We start from the raw sequence: 21841 nt of genomic DNA on the forward strand, positions 1-21841 counted from the left end.
GTGTAACAGTCAAATATTCTGCGATAATGTGTTTTAAAGTAAAATGGATATTTAAATGTATTAATTTCGAATTACGCACACAGGGACAGACAATTCAAATACGGAAGATAAGCGCCGTGAAGTATGCAAGCATGTCAAAGAAACGTCAAATGGTTAGCTTCCTCTCCTTGTTCTCTTTCTCTCTTGCTCATGCTCGCTCTCTCCCGGTGGTACAACAGAGTGAAAAAACTTGTCATTGAAATACGCATCGATTTTCCACCCAGTTCCGTGTGAGGTTTTCCTCCGTAAGGAAAAGCGCCTCGTCGCTGAGAATACTTACTACAAAAGTTTTGTAAAATCGGTTCAACATGGTGAAAAACACTCAGTGCGTGATGACAAGTGTATGGTGTTGGCGTTCGTAATGAACCCGAGCAAGAAAATAAGCCTCGAGAAAAGTGCCCATCACAAAGAGTGTTGTTTGGTGGACCGACGGCACAAAAGGTGGTCAGCTGCAGCACAGCATGTAATAGAGCCGTACCCCCCACCCGACCGAGTTTGCCTAGATGCCATCCTTGTAGTGGCGTAGTGCGCGAATCGATCGATTACGGGGATTCCTGTTTGTGTGGTGCGGCACGGAAAAAGTGGAGTTTCCTCGATACCAAGCACCAAGCGTGGGGCGGAACTAGTTCCACTGACCTATACATTCCAAGGCACGCCAATTGCAAATAAACCTTCACGATGGATGTGGCAACGATGCAGCGAGCTGCTGAGGGTCAGGAGTATTTGCACAACACCAACAACAACAACAACAATAATAACAACAACAGCAGCGCTTCGATGGCTTGTGGGTTGGAGGGCAAAGCGAAACAGGCCGCCGAGGTGGTGCCCAACGATGCGCAGCGCGATTTCGTAACGCCCAAGATGAGCTCAAGTGTGGCCAGCATTCTGGACGACACGACGCCGAGTGATTCCGGTGTGCAGCTGCTGGACTCGGAATCGAGCGGGCTGAACGAATCGATGATTTCCAGCGCTGGCGGGTTCGAGTTCGATGGTGGACCGACCCCACCACCGCCACTGCCGCCAGCGGCAGCTTCCGGAGCAGCGACCCCGTTTGGCGAGGAAGGCAAAAATAACAATAACAATTACAACAGCTATCACGACCGCCCGGTCGCCGAGATGGAGGTGGAAGCGGCCGAAGAGGAAGAAGAGGATGACATTGCGGTGGGTGGGACGACAGGGAGGGACGATTTGGACGAAGCGGGAGAGGCCAAGCTGGCGGCAGATCAGGAGATTGGCGAGGGTATTGAAATCGAACCGGGCATGAGCACGAGCCAGGTACCGGACGAACTCATATCCAGCACCTGCTCGACGTTCGACAGCGAGAACATCGTGTATCGGCGCCGGATTAAGAAGACACCGATGAGCAAAACGCCCAAAAAGCGGGTCTCGTTCCACGAGGACATCCTGAAAAACACCAAGACGGACAATATACACATCGAGCACGGTTTCATCACGTACAAGACGGGCGGTGCGGGCAAGAAGAATGTGGCCAAGGGCCGCTACTCCTGGTGCTCGGAGGATGACACCGGCGGCGCCGGGTACGACTACGGCGACGAGGAAGCGCACGAGGGAAGGCAGTACGTGTACCGGAACGCCTGCTCGGATGTGCTCGACTACGGCAAGACGGACGTGTTCGAGAACGTGGAGGACGAGCGGAACTACGTCAAGTACGATAATTCGGGCGTGTTCGAGTACGGTCCCCCGGAGCGGACGACGAAGGTGTCGGATCTGATCGGAGGGGGGAAGGCACTGTACAAGTGTGGCTGTTCCGATTCCAACTCGAGCCTTGACTCGGGCGAAGGAGGCAATACGCAAACGACCAACTATCGGCAGGCAAAATCAAACAGCTGCGAGTGTATTGGCTCGAATGGTGGCGGTGGTGGTGGTGGTGCGACCGGTCGACGCGGTAAACACGGCGGCAATAACAATAACAACATTATCTCGGATAACTGCTACTACAGCGAGCCAAGCATCGAGCATCTGGACGAGTTCAACGGCAACGTGACGGGTGGCGGCGGAGAAGGTGGCGGCGCAGATGAACAGTTTGTAAAGTCGGTGTGGAGCAAGGAGAAGAAACCGAAGAGCAGCTGCCTTAAGAAGACGAAGCGCAACAGCATCTTTACGAACGTGGTCGTGCCAGAGTACGATCTGAGCCGGAAGGTGAAGAAGTTCAACGTGCACCAGCGACTGTCGGTGATCGACAACAGTCGGATGATTTTTGGCTCGCTGAAGGACATCTTCGGCATCGCGCTACCGGAGCGGGGCGTACCGGAAGGATCGGAAGATCTGTCATCGGTGCGCGAATGCATCCCGGAGGTGCACGATGACGCAACGCTGGAGGATGATTTCACGCTGGTACAGAAACCGAAATCATTCCTGTCGAAGAGCCTGGACGGTGGGTTTCACAGCCGGGCTGGCGGGAGGCCGAATGCCGGGCAGCAGAAAAAGTACGTCCACAACGTGGACGAGCAGTTGCGCCGAAAGAATGACGAGGATCTGTATGCGCCGAGTCGCAAGAACAGTGTGGAGGACGAATTGCCCCCAGCAGAAACGGACACCGATGGAGGTAATTGCGGAGAGCGAGAACAATCGGAGGAAGATGTGACTTTCTCCACTCCGGATTCGGTTTCGCAAACGGCGCTGGGTGCGGCGTGCGTCGGGGCCACCGCTGCGTATCGCAACAAGTTCATCATCAACGGCGAAAGCACCGTGTACGAGCATACCGGCGTGTCGTACTGCTTCGAGGACGGACAGGACAAGACACCGCTGGAGGAGGAAAAGGAGCTGCCGGTCGGTGAAACCACGAGCGGCTCGTTCATTGGCAAGACGCAAATCAAAAAGAAGCTGTCCACCATATTTCAAAAGATGAACGTTATCAGCTCGCAAGCGTCCACGCCGAACCCAACGGCTCCTCGCCCCGGTGGCGACGGCGATGCAGAGCGGGGAGGCGATGAAGCGGCGCAGCGTTTGAGAAGAGAATCGGGCAGCTCGGCACTGCCCTCGCCACCATCGCCGAAGCATTCGGAAAAGGTGCTAATGGAAAGCAGCACCATCTCTTCCTGCAGCAGCGAGCATTCCGAACCGCAGCTGGGTGCAGTTGAACGCAAACAGTCCGGTAGTGGATCGCCCCGTGCCAGTGCGGCCAGTGGTTCCGCTTCCAAAGCGAACCGGCATCTGTCATCGCCGCTGAAGAACAGATCGCTCACCACCACACGCATGGAAGCGTCACGCCCGTCACGCATGAGCCCGGATCTGTTTAATCTCGGGGTGGTGCCTCCGGCGCGCAACCTGAGCCATATCACCGACCCACAGCTGGCAGTGGAGTTTGAGGATATACTCACGGTAACGACGACCACACACACCACCAACACCACCACCACCACCGAATCGTTGATCGAATCGGTGGGCCAGCACCAGCAGGTGGACAAAAAACCTACGCTCATCGAGGACGATCTCGTGATTGTGGACTATCCTTCCTCGTCGGGTGCGTCGAGCGCAGCCGCACTGACCCCGGTAACCCCCCAATCGGAGGAGTTATTCGCGCGCCAAACAAACCGTACACCGTACCAGCAGCAGCAGCAGCGACACCGTCACAACCCAATGACATCGTCGACGGCCAGTTCCGCTTCAACCGCGTCGAAAAGTTCGCTCATCAACCGGTTCTTGCGCAACGTGACGCAGAAAAAGATTCTCGAGGCGACGATCAAGCAGAATCCCTTCTTCCAGTCGAAGCTGAACGGGGAGCGCAGGCTGTTCGAGAACCTGTGCCCGCGTGGACCGGCGCGCCCAATCAACCGGGAGCTGGTGGAGGATCTGAACGCGGAAATCGCCATGGAAATCGAGCTGTCCTCGTCGGCCTGTCAGCTCGATCGCATCCAGCTGAACGACACGTACGCCCAGTCGGGCGCGGAAAGCGCCAGCCCGTTTGCGCTCGGAGGCGTCAAGTTCGATGGTGGCGGGATCGGTGTCGGCGAGCTACCGGTGGAACTGTTTTCTGTCGGCCCGCGGCTGTCCATCTACCGCAACGACAGCGAGGTGCTGATGAAGGTGTTTAAGCTGTTCAATGGCTACAGCCGGGAGGGGTACATGACGCCGGTGCTGGTGTTTCTGACCGATCGCACACTGTACGTGACGGATCAGGTGCGGAACAAGCTGTGCAATAAGTTTGTGCTGCCGTACGCCGAGCTGGACGTTATACTGGTCGGCCCGTACGGTAACACGGTGCTGCTGAGCAACTCGGCCCGGGACATGCAGCAGGTGCTGCTGGCCGGTGGCCCGTACCCAGCGGAGGGGCTAGTGTCGAGCTTGGAGCTGTGCGCGCGGCGCGGCGGCTCCGTACTGCCGGCCGTCGGTCAGCTCACCCTCGACCATCTGGCACCGCTGCAGGCGTTCGTGCGCGATCACTCGAGCGTCAGCCGGGAGGATTCGTGGAAATATTACGCGGTCGTAAACGTGCCGGCCGGTACGTTGGGTAGCGAGGAGGCACCGCTTGGGCCACACATCAAGGGCCCGCTAATGCATCGGCGAATGTCTCACGCGGGCTTCGTGGACAATTGGTCGGCGGGATACTTTTTGCTGAAGTGAGTAGCAACGAACAGAAAAAGTAACGTTCTGGGATTATAATTAATGGCTTATTTTTATTCTTTTGGCAGAGCTGGAGTGCTTTACCTGTTCGCAGATGCATCCCAGAAGCTGCCAACGTGGGCCGTCGCACTGGCCGAATGCCAGGGAGCACGCCGGTCGGTGAATTCGGGCCGGCCGTACTGCTTCGAGCTGCTGCTTCGCACCGGAGCGCTACAGCTGGCCGCACCGGACGAGTATGTGGCGTCCGATTGGCTGCAGGCACTGGTGCAAGCGGCAAGCGGGGTGAGTGATACGCAGGCAGTCGAGGCACAGGTTTGAAGCACTTTTTTTGTTTTTATTTATTTCTCATTATCAAGTCATAGTTGCGTAGCGTTAATCGCTATACTTAACACTTCAAGTATTAAATGAAGAAGAATTTAACGTTTAATTCGCTTTCGCTGGAAACAAACCAACCCGAACTAGAATGTAACGATGTTATTTGTTATTCTCGCTCGTTCTTCTTAAGCTGTTTGAGATGCAGGAACGTCGCCGTACACTCGGGTGTACGCTGATCATGACGTCGAACCATCTCCTTACGCTGCGGGAAGACTTTAGCGCACCGTTGCGTCGCAACACCAGCTACAGCACGGTGGGCGAGATAAGCAACCCATCATCGACGTCGAACGCATCGATGCAGCTGCAGCTGTGTCTGTCCTCTCCGTCGAAGGAAAATATCAATCCGAACGCCACCCGTCGGAAGATTAGCAACGTGTCGAGCAGTAATGGTGGGCTGGACAACTTCAGTGAGGTACGTCCTAGATACACACGCGAAAAGCGCAACTCTCTGACACCTGCCTTATGAACGTTTCGCTTGTCTTGCAGATAAGTTCCATTCGGTCCAACTGCAGCACACCAACGCGCACGAACGTTGCTGGCCAGTTGATCAGCGCTGACCGCCGCTCGAATGCATCGAGCACCAGTACACCGACCAGAGGCAGCGCAATGCAGCAGCAGCAGCAGCAGCAACAGCTGCTGAATGCATCGCCGGCCAGAAGCCTTCCACGATCCGGTGCCCTGGCCACCAGTGGACCGCCTTCATTGGTGGACTTTTTCGCTGGCAGCACGGAAGAGAAAAGCTACACCAACATGAGCAGCTTCTATGGGAAGAATTCCGGTGTCGAGGTGCTGACGTGCGCTAGCATCGATGAAATGTCGGCCGTAAAGATACCGGCCATCTCTTCCAACTGGTGGTGCATTCTGGTAAGGCTGCTTGGGAGTGAAAAGAGATCGATAGAGAGGCGTGTTCTTTATTTGGTTCTTCTTTTTTTATTGCAGGAATTTGAGTGCCAGGAGGTTCGGGAAAACTCGGACGATTTGGTAGTGTTCTTTTCGACCAGCGCAGAGCAGGAACGTTTTCTGTCCATGCTAGAATCGATCTGGCACACCAAGAAGGTAGGGTAACACACTAACTTCGCATTGCTTCCTTTGCGCAGCCACTCAATCGTGCCCCTTCTTTCTCGTCCTTAGAGCGAAGCATTCCCGGCTTCGATCATTAGCAGCGACGATGCAGTGTACGATCATTGCTCCAAGCTGTTCCTAGAAATCAACCGTTCCTGGGAACCGCTGCTATCAGCTGCCCTAGGCTATCCGCAGTAAAATCGACAACGTGTTGTCAACATCACTCAACATCCGCATCACTGTAGCGTCAGGCGAGTAACGAAATGCTGGAAAGCGATGCACATTGCTACTCCCTGTGTAAGTAAGGCACTCCAAAGGCAGCGGTGGTTGATATTTGAGCGCGCAAAAGTGCAATAATGGACAAAAAAGTATTACTAGCTGTATTCTTCAAACTGTTAGGCAATTTTGAATTGAACGTTTAGTTGTCTTGCTCTAGCTATGATGTCAAAAGAAGAAAGCGTCAGCTGGGCCCTGAATGTGGTTGGTTTATTATCTTAAATTTAACATTACCTTAAAAGGCAAATTAAGGTCCACGAAGACGTTAAGAAGAAGTAAGCAGGAGGATACATTTACGAAAGGTATCTAATTTTCTCTATCAATCGATTTGTTTAAAGTATAAAGAGGTAATTCTATGTTTACCATTTATTTAGAATTCTGCTGTGAACTATATGTTCAACGAAGCATATGGTTTCCATTTGAATGTTGCGATTACATGCTTGAATAGTATTGTACACACACAGAGAGAAGAAATTTGGAACTGGAAAGTAATTCCGTAAATTGTATGATTGCGATTTAAATATCGTCGGACAAAATGTTACCAAAGATAGTGGCGTTAAAGCTGAAGTGTGATTTGCTTAAACACGAATCAAGCTAACCGCAATGAAACATGGACAGCCATATAACAAAAAAAAAATATCAAAGTGTCTTTCGGTGTAGAAAGGAAGTTCGACATTTGGCCATATCTATTCTATTCTATTCGATACTATGCTTTTCCTTGATATTATAGCCACCCTTTTCTCTCCATTAACATGCTCTTGACGGAGTGAGCATAGTTCTGCTTATGAATAGAGCTTGGTGTCGCTTAATGCCTATTCCCCCCTTCCCCTAGAGCTTTTAATGCTTATTGCAACTGCAGCTGCAGTGGGGACAGTGGAAAAATTACAAAAATATACTCAAAAATGTGATTGATTTCTCTCCTTCCCTAAAACAAGAGGTGCAGCTAAAGGGACACACACGTAGTTGAACAAGCTACGTGCTGGTACTATTAGGTGGGTAATATTAGAGAAACCATCTAACTGAAACGTAACGTCGAGGTGATGACATGGTGCACAACCAAAATCAATTGGTCTCAAACACGAAATCTAAATCTAGAAGAAGCACACAACATAATGGTACAGGATTATCGTTGTAAGCTCAGCAAGAATAAGCAAGAATAATAATAAATGTTTGAATTTCAATGCCTTCACACTATCAAACTGCTTGCTACAAAACATTGAAACAAATCTCAATCTCGCGAAGAAATCATAAAACATCCATAACAAATTCCAAAGCATAATTGTTACCGACAAATACGTATAACACACATTAAAGGCTTCATTTTGTGGTTGTTCGGGCAATAGGCCTAGGAAAATGCAATCATATGTAAGATCATTAAGTCATTTTATTTACTAGCCTTTTCGGTTCGCTTCGTTGTATAAGTTAGTTATTATTTATCTACTTCTAGTCAATGATGAGGGTTTACGATGCGCGTTCTGTTATAAACAATACGATATGTGATTTAAAAAATTGCCCTATATATAGTTTTAACGTTAGGTTGAGATCGCTTATAATACGTTCTATGTAAAATGAATATTCCGCTTATGTGTATTACAAAAAAAAACAGAAAATACTTCGCTATATTTTGCTTATATGTATGCTCGAACCACGTGATTGGCGAACCTTTAGTGCGATACAGTTAATGCAATCAATCTCTTAACCAGTTCTGAATGTTTAGGATACTGTTACACGATAAGCAAGCTTCTGATATGTACTCACAAAGCATGAATTATACACACACACACTCCCAGCCTATATTATTCTGTAACAAAACACAATATATACGTGCATATATATATACACACAGATCTTGAAAAAAAGAAAATTTTGCTATTAATAGCCCCACAATGTTATGCCAGTCGTATATACATATATTCTTGTATGATCATTTTGAAACATAAATGAAACAAAAGGCAAATAATGAATGCGGGGGGAGCGAGTAAACTAAACGTGTAGTAGCTGAAGAAATCATTTAGAAGGAGGTTTTCAATCGTCCGGGGGACGGGACCGAGGAGGTACTGACTGAAATAAGAAGAAAAAACAAGACAAAACACGAGATAACTGAGTTGAAAGGGTTACGGAAGGATCGTGCGATGATCTTTTATTGATAGACAAAGTTAATAAAAGCATGGTCTAAAACTTATCCGTTAGTAAAATTGTACAACCTATTAAAGCATGGAAAGCTAACTGACAAAACAATAACCAACTGCGCTCCATTACATCTCGAAATAAGGTGTAGAACAACTTGTATCCAACCACCCGGCAGAAAGACATATATCGAATATACTCTCGTTACACTTGATTCCCCAACAACCCCAACAACATCTCAACCAAAACATCTCTGTGCTAGACAAGCACACGGCTACATTAAATTCCAGTCAAGTGTACGAAAATAAAGACAACTGTGTAATCTCATTGGCAAAACGGAAGCGGCTTTGTGGCTTGTGTAGTAAGTGTGTGTCCGAAAGAAGCGCCAGAAACGATACGTTTACTGCCGAACTTCCTGGGAAAGGTGTAACCGTTTACGTTACAGTAACGGCAAAACAGCTGATCACGTTTTCAAAGCTCGCCAGGACACCGTGAAATGTTTCGTGAAATATTTCAACGCAATAAAATTGTAACCCGGCTGGCAGCACTGGTCGCGCACGAACGGTGGTGCATCGAACCGTCATTTTGGATATAGAAACGCACTGTACGCGCGCGCCGCCGAAGTGAAGGTGGAGGGGGGAGAAACGGGTTTTGTTTTGTGTACATTGCGCTTGTGCGGGAGCAGGCGAAACATCGTGGTGCGAACGGCAAACGAAGGAAGGAGCCAATGCTTGACAACTCGCCCCCAAGGCTATGGTGGGACGGCGGACCGGTTCCGGCGAGGAAAACTTGGTCAGCAGTACCAGCAAGTGTGATTGCCCAACACCAGCAGTAGAAGTGAGCGCCGCTTTTCTGTCCCGGGGGTGGTGACGGGCGCGAGCACATGCGTGTGTGGTGTTGCAGAAGCCAATTTGCTAATCTGTGCTGCGTGTGTCCACCTTTCTAGAACTGTGACTGCGCCACTGCGGGGCCCGGAATGCGTGTGCCGGACGGGGTTTTTGGTGGGGTGGTATCGTCGACGTGTTGCGAGAGAACTGCGTGAACACACAGCGTATCGTCCGATGTGCTGCGCAAACTAGGTGATGAATGACGAAGGCGGCGTGCGTATATGAGCGCTAGCGTGCAGTTTCTGTTCCCTGCCAAAAGTGGCCAACTGTAAACGTAGGCAAAAAAGTGCTAATCGGTGGACGATTTTGGGTGCAAAAGTGTGTGAAATTAAGTGCAATTTTAGCGGGAGTGAGAAGAGTGTTGATATCCAACAGCAACGGTCGCACGGAATGCACGGAAAGGTCGGATAAGGTCACGATTCCGTGTTGATAAGGTGTGCAGAGAATATAGAGTGGCAAAGTTACCAAAAGACACTGCAACTTTCAAGACAACGCGTGCAAGCAAAACGGTAAGAGTGAAACACCCTCAACGGGGCACCGAGCTCGTTTCGAAGCGGTTGGTTGGGATTGATTGTTATTGCCGGAACAGGATTTCTCACTACATCAGTCGCGGCTGTTGTGTGCGTATGTGTCAACAGCCGCTTATCTAATTGGGTAAGGCGCGTCATCAACCATCCGTTTGCCACACCTCCGTGCGGGGCTCGTCGAGGCATCGTTGATAACGCGCCAGATAATCCATGATCCTTATCAAGGATTAGTGGGGCAAGCGCGCCGGACAGGCCGTACTATCCGTTCCCACAATCACTGCAATGTGCTTCACACGAACGTTGCGCTAAGTGGTTAACACAGCACGTGGGTGAATTTCCGCTTAATTAGCTTATCCGAATTTTAACATCACGCCTACTTTGTTTTATCTCGCAATACAGGGAACAAAGCAATGGCACCGAATCCCAGCAGTGGTAGCGGTAGTGGCAGTAGGCCACTGAACCACCGCTCGAACGATGTTGTGGTGGTGGAATCGATGACGATAAAGCTGTCGCCGGGGAAGCTGGCCGAGTTTCGAAACCTGCTTGCGCCCCAGTACCGCGAGCGCCGCGACATGACGAAGCGGTACAGGGTGACGGTACCCTTCCGGAAGGATCAACCGGTGACGCCGGAAAGGCTGAAGCAGCTCGTACTTGCCAGCGGCCGCATTCAGCTACTGCTCGATGAGGTACAAAAAGAGCGAAAGGGATTTGCAATTGAATCAATCGCGTATCGCATTTAAACCATTGCTTTCTCAATTGCAGCAATCATCCAACGACAAAGCGAAGCGTGCCGAACTAGCCCGAACCATTGCCGAGCTGCTGGACGAGATTGGGCTGGCGGAAAATTTGCCCGTCATCCGCTCGCTCGGCACGATGCTGAACGCCATCTTCGATCGCATCTACACCGGTGTGTACGTGAATGAGGTGAAGCTGGAGCAGCTGCGGTCGCTGTACGGCCGCCAGACGGTGCTGTACCTGCCGAGCCACCGCAGCTACGGTGACTTCATACTGATGTCGTACGTGCTGTTCTGCTACAACATTGCCATCCCGGGCATTGCGGCCGGGATGGACTTCTACTCGATGGCCGGCATGGGCAGTGCGCTGCGTAATACGGGCGCGTTCTACATGCGCCGCACGTACGGTAACGACCGCCAGTACTGGTACATCTTCCGCGAGTACATGCGCCAGCTGATAGTGGCGTACGACCGGGGGATCGAGTTCTTCGTCGAGGGTACGCGCAGCCGCAGCAACAAGGCGCTGTCGCCGAAGATTGGCCTTCTCTCGATGGCCCTGGAGCCACTGTTTATGGGCGAGGTGCCCGACCTGCTCGTGGTGCCGGTGAGCGTATCGTACGATCGGCCCGTCGAGGAGCAGCTGTTCGTGTACGAGCTGCTCGGTGTGCCCAAGCCGAAGGAAACGACCCGCGGGCTGCTGAAGGCGCTCAGCATTGTGCGCGAGAACTACGGCACCATCTATCTCGAGTTTGGCGATCCGCTCTCGGCGAAGGACTACTTCGGCGAGGGGTTAAACCGAACGCGCCACACCGTCGCGCCGACCTTTGCGCAAACGTTGGCCCGGGAGGAGCGCGATGCGATCCAGAATCTGGCCAACGATGTGGTACATCTGCAGCAGCACCGCATGGTGCTGACGGCGTTTCATCTGATTGCGATCCACTACAACTACCGGAAGTACCATGGGCAGACGGTAACGCTTGCCGAGCTGGTGACGGGCGTGACGCAGCTCGGGCGCATGCTCGAGGATCTCGGTGCCGTTACGGAGGTGGAGGGCTGCACGGACGTGCAGCAGCTCTGTCTCGGTGCGCTCGATGTGCACCGGAACGTGTTGCAGCTGACGGGCGACGGGGTGCTGGTGATTGCCCGCTCGTACCACGATTTCAGCCGCGTCGACAAGCGAAAGCTGAAGGGCTACAACCTGACGGACGGTGTGATGAAGCTGGCGGTGCCAATCTTCTCCCTCCAGCTGTACTGCAACCCCTGTCTGCACTGGTTGGCCGTACCGGCGATGGTGCTGCTGGCAGGGCGAGCCCTGGCCACGGGCGGTACCGCATTGCTGCTGCGCAGTGAGCTGATGCGAGCGGTCCGAGAGCTGCGGACGTTGTACGGGCTCGAGTTTGTGCTGTACGCGCGCCGCGAAACGGTCGAGTTTGATGCCGCGCTGGAGCATCTGTACCGGCAAGGGCTGTTGCGGTCCAGTCCGGCCGGGCAGGACACGTTGGATTTTGCACCACAGGGCGATCTGGCCAGCGTGTATCTGAGCGCGCTCGGTCCGTTCCTGTGCACCTATCTGCAGTCGGTGGAGGTGCTGGTGGACCAGTTCCGCGGCAAGGCACAGTTCACCGAAAAGGAGTACCTGGCGGCGGTACAGCAGCACGTGGAGCAGCAGCTGCTGCGGCAGGAGCGCAACGTACACCCGTACTGCCTGTCGCTCGACAGCATTAGCCTCGCGCTGCACTCATTAGTCTCGCTCGGTGCAGTGAGGAAATCGAAAAGGTAGCACCATTTGCATCCCTTCTGCTGTACAATGCACGCTCTAATCTCATATCTTCTCTTTCGTTTCTTATCGTTTCTTTTGTTTACAGTGATAATGTGTATCGCTACGATCTGGGTACGGACGGTATGATCGAGTCGATCCACGAACGACTAAAGCGCTACTGTGCGCTGCTTCCCTTCGAGTACCTCACATTCCAGAACGCCGTTACCGGGTGTAAATTGTAATGCTTCAACGTGCGCCACTTGTAAACGAACAACGCTTTTGGGGAGGTATAAGAGATAGCAGCAGCATCAACACTGGCAATATTGCTGGATCCCATGCTTGCCGCCTAGATTCGGACTCGCTGATGACAACTCATTAATGCAATTGTTGTAAATCTTTGTTTGTTTTTTTTATCGTACGCTAGGAACAATTAATTTATATTTACGTTGGAACGGTCATCGGAAGGTAATTGTGTAATTAAGTGCAAAGTAAAAAAACAGTACAGCATTTAGTTAAGGGGAGATTAGTTTGTAGAGCAGCATGTATAATGGGCGTTAGGGAGCTGCGGATGAAGGTGGAATTGAAAGCTTCGACACACTGAAAGTCATACAAATAAAAGACATTCTTCAACGGAGAAAGGGAGAAAGCTTAATTCAATTAGAGATGACGGGTTGGGCGTTGGTTCACGATCGCCCTTGCCGGTGGTATGGCGGGAGGCTTGCTAGAATATTCCATGATTCGTACGACATATGGAGCGCGTTATGCTTTTCCGAGCAACTTTGGACGTCTTATAAGCGTTATTGGACCTAAATGTAGCATTTTCATCACGTGTTTTAGTGGTTTTATCTTCTATCTTTTTATCTTAAACAGTCCAGTTTCCACTGTCTGTGGACAGTGTTTCCTAAAAAAAAGGGTTTGAATTGTGTACAGACTTCATTGAAATTGTAAAATAGTTGTTGTGTTTGGCAAAGTTTCTTATAAAAAGTTTTTAAATTCCTTCTCGATTGCAGCTGTAACGTATTTTTTATCGTTCTGGCCGATGCAAGGCGTTTTCCCGCTGTCAAACGGGTTGCTTGTGTGTGTGTGCGTGCGAGTAGCAGAGTGGGTTGTTTGTGTTGTGACAGTTGACAGGCTTTCTCTTTTCTACCCCCTTTCGATACCTTTTGCACTATCGCAGCAGCCCGTCGTTGCAGTCGGGGTCAGTGCATCTGTGATTTTGCACCACATTGGCACGAAACGGCAAACCAGCACCACCAGCAAGCCATTCCACATTTCCGTCGGCGTGTTTCCTCCCGCTGCGCGAGAGTAATGTAAACCCCCACTGTCGACGGTGCAGCGCAAAGGGGAGGAAATGTTGCTAGGGGGCCGCAGGAAAACGGAAACATGGGTGCACAGCTTTTCGGTGGGCAGTGAAACGCGCAAGTACAAGGGCTTCACCATCTATCGCATCACGTCCATTGTAGGTGGCACAGTTCTTTTACCCGTGTATATTATCGGTTTGCTGCACAAAGGATTTGTGCAACTTTGATTGATTTGTGGTGTACATTTTTTTTTTGTTGGTTATTCCGTTCTGTGCAGGTATTTCCACGGTCCCATCCAGAGGGTTTGACGCGCGTCACCTTATGGAAGCGGTTCAGCGAGGTGAAAAAGCTGCACAAGGAGCTCGTCCGGCGGCACCGTGAGCGTCACCTGCCAGGCACTGTGCCGACCCTGGCCGACCAGTCCTACTTCAAGCGGTTCGATCCGGCAGTCATCGAGGAGCGGAAACGGTACATCCTGCAGCTGCTGGAGTTTGCCGGCCAGGAACCGCTGCTGTACCGTTCGCATGCTTTCCTGAACTTCTTCACCCGCGGTATAGCGGTGCCGGAAAAGGAGGCCGGCAACGACGAGCCGGTGGAAGAGCGTGGCGCGGGCAAGCGGCCAAACGGCACGGGCGGCGATGGAGGCGGCAATATAGAGACAATAAGGAAGCAGCTCGGGATCGGACAGCAGGACGAGCTGAGCCTGATCGATCCGAGCCGAGACGACCGGGATGGGCAGGATGGATCGACGGGTACGGACGGTTCGTGTACGAGCGGAGACGAGGAGGTGGACGAAGCGGACGCAATCGATTGTCAGTCTGGAGCACCCGCGCCCAGCAGGGAAGGCTCACTGATCGATTCAATGATATCCGAAACGGGCTCGATGGAAACGGGCCGTGCGGAAACCATGGCAACGGAGGACTATCTCGTAGCCGCCGGGATGGTGTTCAGCAAGGCGGTCGAGGCGGAAGCGAACGGTGACTATGAGCGCGCGTTCGAGCAGTACAAGGCAGGCATCGATCGGTTGCTGAGCGGCGCCAAGGACGACACGAACGAGACGCGCCGCAAAATAGCCAAGGAGAAGAGCTGCAAGTACGTCGCGAAGGCGGAGGAGATCTACGAACGATTTCTGGAGGAGCAGTCGCTGGGTTCGTGCCCAGCGGACGATCGGTTGATGGGGCCACTCACGTACGACGATCCGAGCTCGCCGATCCAGCTGCTCGAGCGGCCACTGAACTACCTATCCCGCTACAAGGTGGTGAAGGTGATCGGCACGGTCATGCAGGTGCAGGACGTGACGGACAAGAAGTTCTACATCATGAAGAGCATCCGCCGGCCAGTAGCCCCCGGTGGCGGTGGGCTACCGTTCCCGAGTGCGGCCGTCTTCCCGCCGGACGTGCCTTACATGGTGCCGCTCATTGCCTACTTCCAAGCAACGGACGGAGGCATCTTTCTGCTGCTGCGGCTCGTCTGTGCCGGCAAGCTGTGGGATTTCATCCGATCGTACCGGAAGCCGGAAAGCTACTGTCCTTCGCCGGTGGAAAATGATTGCACGGTGGAGGAATCGGACGGGGAGGGAGGTGGAAATGAAGTGGAGAGTAAGCAGGGCAAAGGGAGCGAAACTGATGGTGCGCAGCGGCGGGTTGAACCCAATTGTTCCGGTTATGATTCCGGGTTCTTGGAGTTGGTAAACGAATACAGCAACGGTGGTGGTGGTGGCGGAGTTGAAGCCAGCGATGGAAACTCACCGAGCGCTGCTGACCAGAACGATGGCACGGATGAGGTAGCCGAGGAAGTGCTGCCGGACGAGGAGGAGGAAGAGAACGGGCCGGTCGGGAAGCCGGATGAAGAGCCGGAGCTCGTGATTCCCTCGTTCGATGCACTTTCGAAGGACATGGACGTTCGGGAGTTGCTCTCCTGCAGCCAGCGCCTACTGAAAGCCGTCACACAAACGTTGGAAGAATCGGACGAACATTCCAATAGCTCCGCCCAGATCTCGGCCGTTCCGGCCAGCAGCCTCGAAACGGCAGCGGCAGCCGCCCCTGGCGAAGGTGGGCAAGAAAGTAGAAAATCTCATTCTAGTCAATTAGGTTTAGCGAGAATGTCAAGTATTAGCCAGCCGGTGGACGAGCTGACGCCCGATCTTCTACCGGAGGGTAGCGTTCGTCGGTGGATCAGCGAGCTAGTGATTGCGGTCGATAGTTTACACTTTAATGGAATTGTTTGTGGGTGAGTAGCAGGCTGCATGGAGCCATTCTCGGAGCATCGCATCGTTTTAACAGAATCTTCTTCCGTTCCTCCCACAGTGATCTCACAATGGATAATCTCTTGCTCGGCCCGGAAGGCCAGCTAATGCTGACGTACTTCCATCGGCGGGGTGAATCGTACTTCTGCCAGCCGGGCGGTGCCCATCCCGTTGCACCGAAGCAGTCGGCGATCAGGGCACTGTACGTGGCCCCGGAACGGCCACTCGAGCCCAGGTCGGACTTCTGGTCGATCGGCGTGATCATGTTCGAGATGCTGACCAAGCGCAAGTTCGTATCGTGCCATCCGTCCGGCGTGTTCTGCTACCACGAGGTCCAGTATCCCGAGGGCGTGGAGCTGTCGATGGAGGCACGGGAGCTGCTGGAGGGTCTACTTCAGCCGGACGTGGAACGGCGGTTAGATTTTAAGCAAATCATAGCGAGCGCGTTCTTTCGCACCGTCGACTGGAGTGAGGTGAAGCGACGCGGAGTTTCAGCGAACCATCCGTAACGGACGGGGTATCCGAGGGAAGAGATAGGAGTCCAAGTCGCAGAACAAATAGCGCTAACCAATCTACCGTAGAGAGTGTTTGTGTGTATGTTTATACGTAATATGTGGAACAGCAGTAGAGTGTGGGAAGGGGGGGGGGGGGAGCGAACCGGCGTTTAGGATGCAACAGTGAACAATAAACAAAACAGTATGATTATGTATTCTCCAAACGGATACTCCCTTGCTGCGTTTTTCTAATGTTTCGCTCCGGCGGTGATCCGTCTGGAAGAAAGCTTATATATTTTCATCCTTCGATCCGCCCTCTCCAAATACGCACATCACGCATTCCCAACAGCGTCACCATGAATGTACACCGCGCCAACATTCCACCGTCATCCCACGACTCACACAGTGTCACACCCCGCTCACGCCTCGACGACGTGCTCCTTCGCTTCCACCAGCGGTTCCGGCACCTTGAACTTGGGTTCGCTGCGCGGCGACGAGTACATGATCTCATCCTTCGGCTCAACCACGGACACGTTGTCGGGCAGGGGCTTCTTCGGGCCGATCTTGCCATTCGGATCCCACGGCAACATGATCTTGACCTTGATGCCCAGCACACCCTGGCGCAGCAGCACGTGCCGGGTGGCGGTGTCGACGTACTCGTTGCACGGATCGCCGGAATGGATCATCAGTCCGTCGACGAACTTCATCGACTTGGCACGCTGACCGCGCAGCTTGCCCGACACCACCACCTCGCAGCCCTTGGCGCCCGACTCCATGATGAAGCGCAGCACACCGTAGCAGGCGCGGCGCACGGCCAGCCCACCGATCAGCTTGTAGCGCAGCGATTCCGCCTGAGCGATCGCGCACAGACCGCGGGTGGCAACCTTCTCGGCGTACAGCTCAACGCTGCCGGGAGCGAATCCGAAACTGTTAAAAAAATAGCAATCGCAACCATCGATTAGGATAAACAATTCCCTGGCGCCGAAATGTAAACGAGGTTGCGGTTGTGTACACTTACCGCTTGCGGACGACGGCGGTCAGCTCACGGATGCGGCGTCCCTTCTCACCCAGCACGTTCTGGGTGCGGGTGGCCATGATGATGATTTCTGTGCGGGTCGGCGTAACACGGACCTCCACACCGGAGTATCCATCCTCGGCCAGCTCACGAGTCAGGAACTCGTTGAGTTCGGCATGGAACATGCCATTGGCCACAAACTGTGGAAGAGATTGATATGTGTGTAAAAGGGAGCAAAGAGAGTTGAGTTAGCATCTGGGGATAGAGAATTGTTTACACAAGGATGTTCAATGGTGACTCCTCCCAAGGATACTGCAATGTTGTAGAGCAACCATCATAGGCTACCCGGAGCGTGAGAGGTTATGGCTAATCACAACAATAATTCCCCGACCGAACCGGACACCACATTGCAACAAATTTGTCGATCGATACACACAATCATAAGGCTTGGGTGCTCTTCCGGTGCCGGGCTGCATTCCACTGGGTATTTACAACCGGAAGCATTCCCCCATCGTCACCACACTTCACACACAGGCGGGCTTCGCTTCGGTCAGCAGAGACAGGTAGTCGTCCCGGGGAGGGGTAAACTTTGGTCCATCGTTTGCCGGGGTAAAATTGTTCCGATTAGCCATATTTTTACACCTCTCACTGCGCGAAAGCTTCGGCTATCGATTGGCACGTAAATTGTACGAAAGAAAACGTAATTACCCGGCGTTTTTTCGACACGGTGTTGTACATTTTGTCCGAACCACAACTTGTGTAAAACGTGGTAGAAGCAGAAAAGAAAGATGTCAGATCGGAGCTTTGGACATGTGGATGCGAGGGGACGGGAAGGGCACGGAAAGAAAGCTGGAGAAGGAGGCGAGATGACGGATGACGGACGTAGGTCGACCAAAGTCGACATACGGAACGCATCGAGGCGCCGAACGCATCCTGGTTGCGCACGCAGTTGTCAAAAAAGGCGGGATTGCGTTTTCGCTGAAATGTTTGCCCTTTTTTTTTTGCAAAAAATGTAGTTAATTTATGAAAATGGACTCATAAAAAATGTTTAATAAAAAGATGCAATAATTGAATTGATTTAAAACTTATTTGAATGAAATTTTATGACATACGGTAATTGTTTTGAAAATCATTTTTCATCAAAAAAGAACGTAATGACAACGGATTTTGGATGAAAAATATTGGCAAAAAATTGTGCGATCCACAATTGGAGGAATTTTTCGATAAAATCACAAAAACAATTGTGTAAAATGAATTTCCAATCATTTTGCCGACAAGTATGCGTTTTTGGCCGCTTTGGTCGACTGTCAGGCAAACGTGTTGGCGTTGCACGGGCGAGCACAGCAGCGCCCCCGACACCGACGGTGGCCGTTTGTCAAACCGCTAACCTCAAAAGGTTCTTTTCTAGGAGTGTGTTTCACTTATTTACACGTGTTTCAGGATGGCCCCAAAGGAAACGAAGGCCGCCGCTCCGGCCAAGGCTGTTAAGAAGGTCCGAAAGGCACCGAAAAAGGTGCAGAAGGTCAGCAAGTACCCGGCCAGCCTGCTAACGGCCGGACTGTACCGTGCGGTGCGCTCCCGGATGGTCAAGACGCGTCTGCCCCTCTCCGCCAAGACGGTAGATCCGGCGAAGGTGAAGCCGAAGAAGCCCGTCACCATCGTGAAGAAGATTGGCGGTGCGAAGAACGGCGGCGAGCGTACGGTGCTGCTGCGCAAGAACAAGGCCAACCTGCCGACGAAGCGCTTCGCCCACAAGCGCCCGGCCAAGAGGTGCTTCCGCAACCACAAGCGCAACATCCGCAAGTCGCTGAAGCCCGGCAAGGTGCTGATCCTGCTCGCCGGCCGTCATAAGGGAAAGCGAGTGGTGCTGCTGAAGACCCTCAAGACCGGACTGCTCCTGGTGACCGGTCCGTTCCAGCTCAACTCCTGCCCGATGCGCCGTATCGCGCAGAACTACGTCATCGCCACCACGACGCGCGTCAACCTGCGGGGCGTGAAGGTGCCGGAGCACATCGACGATCGCTACTTCCGACGCGTCCACCCGAAGAAGGACTCGCGCACCGAGCGGGACATCTTCGCGCGCAAGGAGTTCAAGTACGTGCCGACGGAGCAGCGCAAGGCGGACCAGAAGACGGTCGACACCGCGGTGATGGCCGCCATCAAGGCCCACCCGGAGGGCAAGCTGATTCAGCGCTACCTGAAGTCGATGTTCTCGCTGCGCACCAACATGTTCCCGCACCGTATGAAGTTCTAAGTTGGTTGGAATTCGGGTGAGGAAGAAGGTGTGAGTGTGAGTGCGTACGCGCGCGTGTAAACAAAGTGCTACCACCACCCCCGGCCATTGTTTCGGGCTACACGTATCGAAGGAGCGCGCGGAATATTTACTTTATAACATCCCACGGCTGGATATTGGATCAGCGTTAAGGAAATAATAAAATTTAAAGATTATCTCTTTAAATCTAAACTCGTGTTCTCTAGTGTTTGTGTGTGTGCGTAGGTTTAAGGAGATGGAGGAGATGAAACTCCGAAATATTTTCGTTTGTGCTGTTGAAGATGTTCCCTTTCGGCTGGTTTGCTAACATGATGATTTTCGGTTTGTATGTTACCGGTGGTTTGTATTTTCGCTTGAAATCTATTCGTTTGCAGCAGAAACGATGACTACTAGATGCGATGTAAGTAACGGTTCACTTCATTTTCTTCTCGTTAGGTTCGTACATAGCTTTCAGTAGCGTAAAGTACGAGAACGAGGTGCTTAGTATCTGTTAGCGGATAAAAAAAAAAGCAGCAAAATCATTCAGTAACCTTTTTCGCTCTATACCCAAACAGGAAATAGCTCTCCCCCTACCTTCGAATAGCTCGCCAGGGAAACGATGGAGAATTTCAGCGCAGTCAGCTTCTGCACGGTGGTGGAACGTAACATCACGAACAGCAGCGATCGCTGGTAAGAAACGGACGCCCCGATCCAGTTCCCCTCGAAAGCGCTGTAGGGAATTTGCGAGCTCTTTAAGAGAAAAAAAGGTAAACAAATAACACATTTAACCATCGCTATTGCAACCGTTGATGCTCGCAACTCTGCTGCTGCCTGGAGCGTACCGCAACGATGAGCTTGTTACCATAGTAACACAGCAGAAAGACCTGCACCAGCGACGAGACGAGAAACAGCACAAACTTGAACAGATCCGCCGGCGTAATCCCAGCCGTCGCCTGAAACCCGACCAAACAGATGATGACGGAGCTGCTGAGAAAGTTGACCAGCAGCGAGGGGGAAAACATGTGCTCCAGCTCATTGCACAGCTCGATCACCGCCTGATGGATGCGCACACACCCGACCAGCTCCTGGTGGTCATCGGGCAGTGCGTGGCTCAACCGGTACGCCACGATGTCAAACTGCAGACAGAGCAGCAGCACGATCGCGCAGAACATCAGATCGGTCGAGAGATAGAACACGGCCGACACGAACCCGCCCCAGTTCTGGTGCAGAAACGTCACCGCGAAGTAGCCGGGCCGGTGCCAATCGTACCAGTACCACATAAAGTACGGCAGCTGCTTGTGCCACGTGCCGTCGCTAACGTATCCCGCCACCATCGACACCAGCGGCAGCAGGTTAAACATCCAGATCAGGATCATGTACAGGATCGAGAACGATTTCATCACGACCTGCGATTCACGGTTGTACTGGTACACACCGTACCGCTGCTGCAGTGCGACCGTGCTCGGGAAGAGCGCATCCAGCCGGTGCAGCATATCGGTCAGCTTCGTCTCGTTCAGCTTGATCGTCATGATCTTCACGAACGACAGCGCGGTAAAGCCCATGCACGGTGCCAGTGCGGTTAGCTGCAGAAAGTTGGTAAAGTTACCGGCCGCCTTCACGAAGTAGATATGCTCGATCACGAGACAGAAGCCGGTATTGATGCACGACGACCAGAAGAGCAGATGCTTCAGGTACGCCCGAAGCGTTCGCTTCGGCTCACCGTACCGTGCCACACCGATCATGGCGAAGAAAATTTCCGGCACACGGATAAACGACTCGAAACGCACCAGCTCGTCCGTTGGTGGGTCCATTTTTTTTGTTTGCACTTGCAGCAGCAGCTCTCGCTTGAGCCTACGTTGCATGTGTAACCGTCGGCGTATTTAAACGGAATCAGGAAGGACGATTAAATATGCACTAATCACCGCGCGACCGGCGGACTGTTCCCGCCCATTGAATTTGAAACATAGTCGATCACACAGCCGTTAAATTATACAGGCAACAAAGGGAGGGAAAATGCAACAAAAAGCGGCACGTTCAATGCACCGCTCGACCGCCAATTATTGATTGATTTGCCTGGTTAAACCAGCCCCTTTTCCGGTAGCATAAATCCACCATCCAAGGGGGGTGAGCAAGTCAAGCACGGGGCACGGAGCCGCCCCACGTGA

At 52.5% G+C, this 21841-nt stretch overlaps 6 protein-coding genes across 7 annotated transcripts; 4 read left to right on the top strand and 2 right to left on the bottom strand.

Annotated features, from left to right (window-relative positions):
• The first annotated feature begins 223 nt into the window (after nucleotides 1-223).
• On the top strand, nucleotides 224-8804 carry LOC120904891. 2 transcript variants are annotated; one of them, XM_040315365.1, is made up of 6 exons: nucleotides 224-4619; nucleotides 4692-4935; nucleotides 5129-5410; nucleotides 5485-5862; nucleotides 5938-6054; nucleotides 6130-8804. In XM_040315365.1, the coding sequence occupies exons 1-6, from the start codon at nucleotides 718-720 to the stop codon at nucleotides 6256-6258; spliced, it is 5052 nt and encodes a 1683-aa protein (XP_040171299.1). In that variant the 5' UTR covers nucleotides 224-717; the 3' UTR covers nucleotides 6259-8804. The 2 variants fall into 2 exon arrangements, with proteins under 2 accessions (XP_040171299.1, XP_040171305.1); XM_040315371.1 differs by having other exon boundaries at nucleotides 4692-4905.
• Nucleotides 8805-9091: 287 nt separating this feature from the next.
• On the top strand, nucleotides 9092-13004 carry LOC120904904 (dihydroxyacetone phosphate acyltransferase). Its single transcript, XM_040315379.1, has 4 exons — nucleotides 9092-9859; nucleotides 10277-10563; nucleotides 10640-12387; nucleotides 12477-13004. Exons 2-4 carry the CDS (start codon nucleotides 10288-10290, stop codon nucleotides 12610-12612), a joined length of 2160 nt encoding a protein of 719 aa, XP_040171313.1. The 5' UTR covers nucleotides 9092-9859; nucleotides 10277-10287; the 3' UTR covers nucleotides 12613-13004.
• Nucleotides 13005-13509: 505 nt separating this feature from the next.
• LOC120898654 (ribosomal protein S6 kinase delta-1) lies at nucleotides 13510-16556 on the top strand. The gene is made up of 3 exons (XM_040304794.1): nucleotides 13510-13829; nucleotides 13949-15900; nucleotides 15978-16556. The coding sequence occupies exons 1-3, from the start codon at nucleotides 13722-13724 to the stop codon at nucleotides 16423-16425; spliced, it is 2508 nt and encodes an 835-aa protein (XP_040160728.1). The 5' UTR covers nucleotides 13510-13721; the 3' UTR covers nucleotides 16426-16556.
• Nucleotides 16557-16618: 62 nt separating this feature from the next.
• Nucleotides 16619-18267, bottom strand: LOC120898676 (40S ribosomal protein S3). The gene is made up of 3 exons (XM_040304842.1): nucleotides 18134-18267; nucleotides 17429-17625; nucleotides 16619-17337 (listed from the first exon to the last, which is right to left on the bottom strand). The coding sequence occupies exons 1-3, from the start codon at nucleotides 18161-18163 to the stop codon at nucleotides 16830-16832; spliced, it is 735 nt and encodes a 244-aa protein (XP_040160776.1). The 5' UTR covers nucleotides 18164-18267; the 3' UTR covers nucleotides 16619-16829.
• A 542-nt stretch (nucleotides 18268-18809) lies between these two features.
• On the top strand, nucleotides 18810-19873 carry LOC120898685 (60S ribosomal protein L6). Its single transcript, XM_040304855.1, has one exon. It carries the CDS (start codon nucleotides 18867-18869, stop codon nucleotides 19677-19679), a length of 813 nt encoding a protein of 270 aa, XP_040160789.1. The 5' UTR covers nucleotides 18810-18866; the 3' UTR covers nucleotides 19680-19873.
• Nucleotides 18826-21583, bottom strand: LOC120898672 (odorant receptor 85c-like). The gene is made up of 3 exons (XM_040304829.1): nucleotides 20519-21583; nucleotides 20271-20426; nucleotides 18826-20184 (listed from the first exon to the last, which is right to left on the bottom strand). Exons 1-3 carry the CDS (start codon nucleotides 21536-21538, stop codon nucleotides 20110-20112), a joined length of 1251 nt encoding a protein of 416 aa, XP_040160763.1. The 5' UTR covers nucleotides 21539-21583; the 3' UTR covers nucleotides 18826-20109.
• Nucleotides 21584-21841: the final 258 nt, after the last annotated feature.

The sequence above is a fragment of the Anopheles arabiensis genome, chromosome 2 (genome assembly GCF_016920715.1).
Source record: "Anopheles arabiensis isolate DONGOLA chromosome 2, AaraD3, whole genome shotgun sequence".
Lineage (NCBI taxonomy): Eukaryota > Metazoa > Arthropoda > Insecta > Diptera > Culicidae > Anopheles > Anopheles arabiensis.

Excerpts from the sequence above, each read along its gene's own strand:
- LOC120904891 (XM_040315365.1), top strand. The coding sequence starts at position 718 with ATGGATGTGGCAACGATGCAGCGAGCTGCTGAGGGTCAGGAGTATTTG. Across the intron at positions 4,620-4,691 it reads GCGGGATACTTTTTGCTGAA|AGCTGGAGTGCTTTACCTGT; the intron begins GTGAGTAGCAAC and ends TTCTTTTGGCAG. Across the intron at positions 5,863-5,937 it reads CCAACTGGTGGTGCATTCTG|GAATTTGAGTGCCAGGAGGT; the intron begins GTAAGGCTGCTT and ends TTTTTATTGCAG.
- LOC120904904 (XM_040315379.1), top strand. The coding sequence starts at position 10,288 with ATGGCACCGAATCCCAGCAGTGGTAGCGGTAGTGGCAGTAGGCCACTG. Across the intron at positions 10,564-10,639 it reads TTCAGCTACTGCTCGATGAG|CAATCATCCAACGACAAAGC; the intron begins GTACAAAAAGAG and ends TCTCAATTGCAG. Across the intron at positions 12,388-12,476 it reads GCAGTGAGGAAATCGAAAAG|TGATAATGTGTATCGCTACG; the intron begins GTAGCACCATTT and ends TTTTGTTTACAG.
- LOC120898654 (XM_040304794.1), top strand. The coding sequence starts at position 13,722 with ATGTTGCTAGGGGGCCGCAGGAAAACGGAAACATGGGTGCACAGCTTT. Across the intron at positions 13,830-13,948 it reads TCTATCGCATCACGTCCATT|GTATTTCCACGGTCCCATCC; the intron begins GTAGGTGGCACA and ends CGTTCTGTGCAG. Across the intron at positions 15,901-15,977 it reads TTTAATGGAATTGTTTGTGG|TGATCTCACAATGGATAATC; the intron begins GTGAGTAGCAGG and ends TTCCTCCCACAG.
- LOC120898676 (XM_040304842.1), bottom strand. The coding sequence starts at position 18,163 with ATGTACAACACCGTGTCGAAAAAACGCCGG. Across the intron at positions 17,626-18,133 it reads CCGTGTCGAAAAAACGCCGG|TTTGTGGCCAATGGCATGTT; the intron begins GTAATTACGTTT and ends TCTCTTCCACAG. Across the intron at positions 17,338-17,428 it reads ACCGCCGTCGTCCGCAAGCG|TTTCGGATTCGCTCCCGGCA; the intron begins GTAAGTGTACAC and ends TTTTTTTAACAG.
- LOC120898685 (XM_040304855.1), top strand. The coding sequence starts at position 18,867 with ATGGCCCCAAAGGAAACGAAGGCCGCCGCTCCGGCCAAGGCTGTTAAG.
- LOC120898672 (XM_040304829.1), bottom strand. The coding sequence starts at position 21,538 with ATGCAACGTAGGCTCAAGCGAGAGCTGCTGCTGCAAGTGCAAACAAAA. Across the intron at positions 20,427-20,518 it reads GTAACAAGCTCATCGTTGCG|AGCTCGCAAATTCCCTACAG; the intron begins GTACGCTCCAGG and ends TTTCTCTTAAAG. Across the intron at positions 20,185-20,270 it reads CCCTGGCGAGCTATTCGAAG|ATACTAAGCACCTCGTTCTC; the intron begins GTAGGGGGAGAG and ends ATCCGCTAACAG.